At 32.0% G+C, this 7,500-nt stretch overlaps 2 protein-coding genes across 2 annotated transcripts in view; both read right to left on the bottom strand.

The window, feature by feature from the left end:
- Nucleotides 1–2,019, bottom strand: part of LOC125032703 — an 8,492-nt gene extending 6,473 nt beyond the window's left edge. Inside the window, exon 1 of the mRNA XM_047623960.1 lies at nucleotides 1,924–2,019. The gene's annotated coding sequence lies outside the window, so the exon portion shown is untranslated. The remainder of the gene's footprint in view (nucleotides 1–1,923) is intronic.
- A 2,914-nt stretch (nucleotides 2,020–4,933) lies between these two features.
- LOC125032262 (putative methyltransferase-like protein 7A) overlaps nucleotides 4,934–7,500 on the bottom strand; it is a 9,321-nt gene continuing 6,754 nt past the window's right edge. Inside the window, exons 3-5 of the mRNA XM_047623361.1 lie at nucleotides 7,206–7,340; nucleotides 6,283–6,401; nucleotides 4,934–5,693 (exon numbers count right to left, since the gene is read on the bottom strand). Of these exons, the coding sequence (XP_047479317.1) occupies nucleotides 5,433–5,693; nucleotides 6,283–6,401; nucleotides 7,206–7,340 (515 nt within the window). The 3' untranslated portion in view covers nucleotides 4,934–5,432. The remainder of the gene's footprint in view (nucleotides 5,694–6,282; nucleotides 6,402–7,205; nucleotides 7,341–7,500) is intronic.

Here is a 7,500-nt window from a genome sequence, read left to right as displayed (position 1 = left end):
ACAGTATCATCAGAAAGTACAAGATCAACAATAACAAAAAAAAAACGACACAAAAACGGTTATAATAACAATGGCCATAACTGCATCTATAGTATTAATGAAGATGATAATTATAATCATGTCAGTGATAAAGAGGTAATAATAATAAAACTGATAAGACCAATACGAATAAAAATAGTAGGAGCCACAGTTATAATAATGATAATAATTATAATAACAATGATAATGATTGTAACATTAATAACGATATTAATAACAACAATAACAATAGTATTAAGAATAGTGATACTTATAATGACTTATGATAATAATAATAATAATAATAGTAACAAAAACAACAGTATTGTTATTATTATCATTATCTTCATCATTCTTATCATTATTGTTGTTGTTATTATTATTATTATTATTATCACTATTACTACTAGTAGTAGTAGTATCATTATTGCTAGTATTACGATCATTACCATCATCATTATTACTATTATTATTATTATTGTTGTTATTATTATTATTATTGTTATTAACATTATTATTATTATCATTATTATTATTATTATTATTATTATTATTATTATTATTATCATCATCATCAATTATTATTATCATCATCAGTTATTATTATTATTATCATCATCAGTTATTATTATTATTATTATCATTATAAGTATCATTATCATGATTATTATCATCATCATCATTATTATTATCATAATTATCATTACTATTGCCATGATCATCATTATCATTACTATTAAGATGATTATCATTATTACTAGTATTATTAACATTATTATCAACATTATAACGATTATCATCATCATCATCGTCATTATCATTATCATCATCATTATTACTGTTATTATACTATTATCTTATTATCATCACTGTCATTATTATTAATAATTATGGCAATAATGATAATGATTTCAATAATAATAATCATGACAGTAATAATAATGATGATGATGATATTGATAATGATAAAGAAATAATAACAATAACCACAATAATAATAATAATAATAATATGATAATAATATTAATAGTAATAATAATAACGACAACAATAAGCAATAAAATTAATAATCATAATAAAATATAATAATAACAGCTACAACAACAATAATGATAATAATAATAACAATAGTTTAAGAAGATAATGTGATGATGATAATGGTAGTAACAATAGTAATAATAATAATAACAATAGTAACAATGATAGTAATAATGATGATAATGATGATGATAATAATAATAATAATAATAATAATAATAATAATAATAATAATAATAGTAATAACAATAATAATAATAATAATGATAATAATGATAATAACAATAATAATGATAATAATGGTGATGATGATGATGATAATAATAAAACTAATAATAATGATAATGATAACAATAATAAAAATAATAACTATTATTATTCTAATTTTACCATTATTACGATAATAACGATAATAACAGTTGTACCTCTCGGGCTTGCCCCTCAATATATTGGCCGAACTTTTTTTTAGTCTAGTTAGAAAACACAAATACCCACTTTCTCTACGAACTACCTAGTTTTATATTCATTCTCCATATCTCCCTTTCAAAATTTCTTCTCTCAATTTTTGCTAAAGTTTTCTGTCATTAACTTTTAAGTTTCATTGTCAGACTCGTCATGTGTTTTTGTCTCTTTTTGCCTGAATATATTACCATTTTTTCTAGAATGAAGTAATTGATTTATCTGTTCTCTGCAACCGATCTGCAAAGGAACCAAGCAGGTTACGAGTTCAAAGGGAAGTTAAAAACCAAACGGGTTCTTTACCTAACATAAAACTCCCTATAACCAACGACGTTAATCAATTTTCCTTCATTCCACAAACAATACGAAAACACAACAACCAATCTTCATAACACACGAAGATCTAACCTTGTGTAATATATCCGAGTGCCAGAGCGGCGCTTCGTAACGCACTAACGTCGCGGGGAGCGTTGAGGGAAGTGCGATGCGACGCGCACTGAAGACGATGCTGGAGTGGACCTTGCTTGACACACTGACCCACAACCTGCGTCTCTTTCTCTCAGGTGTGGGCCCCCTCCTCCCCTCCCTCCTCTTCCCCACTCCTCTCCCTCTCTCCCTCTCCCCTCCCCTTCCCCTCTCCTCTCCTCTCTACCGCTCCCCTCCCCTTCTCTAGTCCTCTCCTCCCCTTTCCCTTCCTTGTCCTACCATGAGTATCTCTGCTTTGATCGGGAAGTTCCATGCCCTCGTTCTAAAGGAAATTATATTAAGCACTGTGTTTCCTGTGTATTATCACCTCTTTATTTTGAAGGAATGTTTAATCAATCAAAAACATCTTTCATATAAAATTAGCATATGAGAACTATTACGAGATGTTCGTGACATCAGCCGGATATCGATAGCAATTCTTGGTATGATATGTTAATTCATTATGTACGTTAAGGATGCCATTGAAAGTTATTAAGTCACTTGTTTCATAAAGCAATCGTATCTAGCGTAATGTTTTCACCTGGAAAAAAACTGCTCAATTTTGAGAATTGAGGTCAGGTCAGTTTCCCTCACCAGAACTTAGGTCAGAACTTTCCCCGACCGGATTTGTTATGAATTATAAGACAAGTATTTACACAGACAAATATTTCATTGTATCTATGCATGGAAGACGTACGGATTGCGGGGAAGAAATACCACACGCCCACTATATATACATAATTACACATACTCAAACACTCATATGCACATACAAATAAGTTAGTGATATCACAAGTATGAAGTGCACACACACACACACACACACACACACACACACACACACACACACACACACACACACACACACACACGTATACATATAACATGCACACACGCACGTACACACACACACACGCACACGCACACACACCCACCCACACCCACACACAGTCACACACGCACACGCACCCACCCACACCCACACATACATGCACACGCACCCACCCACACCCACACCCACGCACACGCACACGCACACGCACCCCCCCCCCCCCCACACACACACACACACACGTGAACATATAACATGCACACACGCATGTACACGCACACCTACACCCATCCACACACACACAAACACACACACACGTGTGTGTGTGTGTGTGTGTGTGTGTGTGTGTGTGTGTGTGTGTGTGTGTGTGTGTGTGTGTGTGTGCATGTTATATGTAAACATGTGTTTCTGTGTGTGCGTACATGTGTGTTTTGTATGTGTAAATAATCAGATAGATGTACATATAAATACAGATAACTGTACACGACTTCAGCTTTTCATGCTTAAAGGGAGAAAGTCTTGAATGACTGCCAGACGCCGCTCGTTTGGAATCGATACAGTATATAAAAACCAGTCAAGCTCCTTCCCCGGGCGTTGCTACACCCCGTCACTCAGATTAAAGTAATAAACGATCTTTCTTCGTTTCTCGTTTTTTTGTTCTTGTTTATCTTCATCTGCTTATGATAAGGGCGGGAATATGTAGTTTCCGACGTACTATGAATGTATAATATGCAGCAAGATTTAAAGGGAAATACTTTGGGTGCTAAAGCTACGTGTTTTATTTGGTTGGTTGGCATTTGATTCCATACATGTTATTTGCAGACGATCGAATTTCTTAGAACCCTATATAACGCACTTATGCGAACCGTAATTAACAAATATTTTGTCAGTTTTTCTTATTATTATCAAGTGATCATAATTCGATTGTTAAGCCCAGAAAGATGACATAATGAAGATGTGTAATGACAATTTGTCATATATTTGTCATGTAATATATATATATATATATATATATTAATGAGTATTATTATTGCAATCAGGATAATTAATTTAAATAATTATTTAAACGTGTTTAGGTAACTCTTTTCCCTTGTCAACCTTCATTTCATATATATCTGTGTGTGTGTGTGTGTGTGTGTGTGTGTGTGTGTGTGTGTGTGTGTGTGTGTGTGTGTGTGTGTGTGTGTGTGTGTGTGTGTGTGTGTGTGTGTGCACGTGTGTATGTGTATGCACGTGTGTGTGTGTGTGTGCATGTGTGTATGTGTGTGCATGTGTGTATGTGTGCACGTGTGTATGTGTGTGCACATGTACATATGTGCATGTATGTGTTTATATTCGTATATAGACCTCTCAGAAATTATTTAGTTTAAATATCTATGGCAAAGTGGTTTCAGATTTGTCTTCCACTGTGGAGGTCATGTAGGCATCCCTGAATTTGACAGTTGATAGCAAGGGCAGCCTTTCAGGCAAGGGTGGCGCAGCTGCAAAGTTTTGAGTTTTTAACTGATTAAATTGATGCTTATGTAAAATCCAAGCATCACCATGTCAGGGTTACAGAAAAAGTTTGAAGTTTCTCTCATAGCTCTATGAAAGCACTGTGTGACCAACAAAGAGATGAATCCCATGATAATGTGACAAGAAGTCTAAATTTGTGGACTTCAGAGGCAGTAGAGTAATCTGGCTATATACAGGGTACAGATACATTATACTATCCATTTAAATTAACGCCACTGTAAATTGTACATGAAAGGCGCACAGTTTTAATCAGTAGTTACTTAACTTTTATATTATCTAATAATTTTCAATGAATAGATGATGGAGTCATACAGAGGGCTTAGGACTAAATTGCAATTCCATAGGCAAGTATATATTATGGTTGAATAAAACCCCTCTTGAATTAATATTTTTTTGGTCAAATGAAGTAGATGTCTTTTTTTTTCTGCACAACATGTAAAATGTGTACCATTGCAAATATTGTTTTATATCTTCTTTAGTCAACATTTTCCTTATATACATTGTTGCATTTTACACATGGGGTATATAATATAAAATGATATCATACATCAACCATTCATATTTTCTTGGAACTAAGACTCAAAGAGGTTCAGAAAGTGATGTAGAGAATTTTGTATATTTATTAAATACATTATTTACAAAACAAATAATTTTAACAATTCATAATTTTTACCATTAATATGATACATATAGCTATTACACATGGTATTGTGAATCAGATACTGACCAGTAAGCATGTCCATTATATTCAGATATAAGCAGACACTTTCTTCTGCAATTTTAAGAATTCAGCTAATGTGAGTTCTTACATGACTCCTTCTCAGTACATATGTGAATACTGTCTTTAATCACAATACAGATTTGTTTTCTATATATACACATGATCAATTTACATGACAGAATATTAACAATTTTATAACCATGTAATACAGTAGTATGAAATACAATTACTCTCCTTCATGTCCTCCTTTATCATTTTAAAAAATCAATAAAATATATACATATTTTCAAATGAGCATTTTAAGGTATAAAAATAGTACCACGGAGAATAAAGCACACCATCACATTAAAAACCTATAGCCTTTCCCAATTGCCGTTAAAAACCCTATTTTGTGGCAATACCCTTTACATGAGGAGATGCAACCATAAAAACTTTGGCAGGCATAGGAGCATATAATCTCTCGTACTGAACATCAGAGAAACCTACTGACTGTATGAATGGAAGGGGATTGCGGTTCAGGTTGCAACCCTCGAAAAAGAAAGGCCAAATCCTGGACCACGTCAAAAGATTTTGAATGAACCAGCGATAACCGTGAGAACTCCGGTTCCATTCTTGAATGTGTTCTATAAAGTAAAACTTTCCACCCTGCAAGAAGATAAATCTGATGAGTTATCTATAATAATGTACCTAAACAAATATTTGCATCAAAAATAATTTGAATTACTGAAAGATTCTGATGTATATACGAAGTGAAAGGAAAGGGGAGAAAAAAAAGAAAAAAAAAGATAACAAAAAGAAAAATGTGGAAGGTTTGAATGAATCTAGAATCCTCTAAAGCCACAATCAAAATTCTGGTGTTACTGCCAGAAGAATAATTGAGGTTTAAAATGTACTTTGTATTTTTCTCTTTACTGAGATACTATTCTACTTGAATTTGTCTATACATTACTGTTGGTATTATTGCCTTTATATACAATTTTAACAACAGAAATGAGATATATAGAACTGATGTAAATCCATCTATAACCACAGAAAAGACATTATTTAGATCTATATTTCTGTTCTAGGGAAAAGGCTGATAAAAACTAACAATAACAATAAAAAAGTTAAAATGCATTTTAATTCTACAGTAGATATATACAGAGTAATCGAGCAAACTCATTAAAATGTGAAGAAACTAAATGTATACATTCCTTGAAAATATCACAACATGAAAGACGTGACCATCACTTACCGGAACAAGGACTCGTTTGATCTGGCTGACGACTTTGGCAACATCCTGGACACTGCATAAAACAAGTGTAATAACTACGGCGTCCACACTTTCGCTTTCTACCATGTCCATATCTTCACCTTAATTATCGAAAAAAAGAAAAACTGTTAATTGGAAATGGCAGAAACAGATATCTTTAAAATACATAATGAATTCCTTATATTAGTATATCAACATATCTTTGAAAATGTAATTACAGTTGCTATTAAAATTTGAATATTTAAAGAATGTCAAAGGAAAAGTTAATACCGTGAATAATTCCTTTAAGACATGACTTTGCCATCTCGATTTTACTTATGGCTATGATCACTCTATTATAATCATTATTTTTAGCAATGCAGAAACATTTAGTATATAAAATTCAATGAAGCTTGCCATTTCCTAAATATCAGATAGTCACTATTAGTGATTTGAATAATTAAATGAAAAAAAAAAAAATAATAATAATAAAAAAAAAAAAACACCAATAACTAATACCAAATCTATTTTTTATCATGTTTTCATTGACAGTAGCCCATGAGATTAAAAGAAATCTACATGTGTATTGATCCGACTTTTAATAATTTATGCGCATATGACACACTTTTCAGTACTTAACAGTCTGACTATGCATTTTAACATGACCTCATATTAGAATGAATTTCAGACTGTGGAGAGGATTGTTCACTAATTTATAGTAAATTCATTCTTTTCTATATCTGATGGCTAGAAGTATACACTTCTGTTATTGGTGAAGTATTATTTCTGGTAAAAACATTAATACTAACTTCCTTATTTTTACTTTTGTGCCTTCACATTCAAGAATAACAAAAATATTTAAAAAATGGGAAAAACAGATATCAGGATCGTTCTTTCTGATAACGATGCACTTTTAACAAACTTACCATATGAAACAATAACGGTTTCCGCTTTAATGTTAGGAAACTTCTTCCTGTTCTGCATGTAGTAATCAGCGAAATACGGATTAGGATCTACTACAGTCAGGTGAGAACCATCTGGGTAGAAGCTGAAGTTTGTTCCTGAAGAATAATGGGTAATTTATGTAAAACTATTGCAATTAATATTACTACACTACATCATCTTAACCATAAGTACCCAATATATATAAGGTACAAAGAGGTACAGACAAACAGTTCTTCCCTTTTGAGGAACAACTATTTGAAAAAAAAAGAAAAAAAG

The sequence above is a fragment of the Penaeus chinensis genome, chromosome 2 (assembly GCF_019202785.1).
Source record: "Penaeus chinensis breed Huanghai No. 1 chromosome 2, ASM1920278v2, whole genome shotgun sequence".
NCBI lineage: Eukaryota > Metazoa > Arthropoda > Malacostraca > Decapoda > Penaeidae > Penaeus > Penaeus chinensis.
The sequence above is the reverse complement of the archived record's forward strand: the minus strand, read 5'-3'. Positions and strand labels throughout refer to the sequence as shown.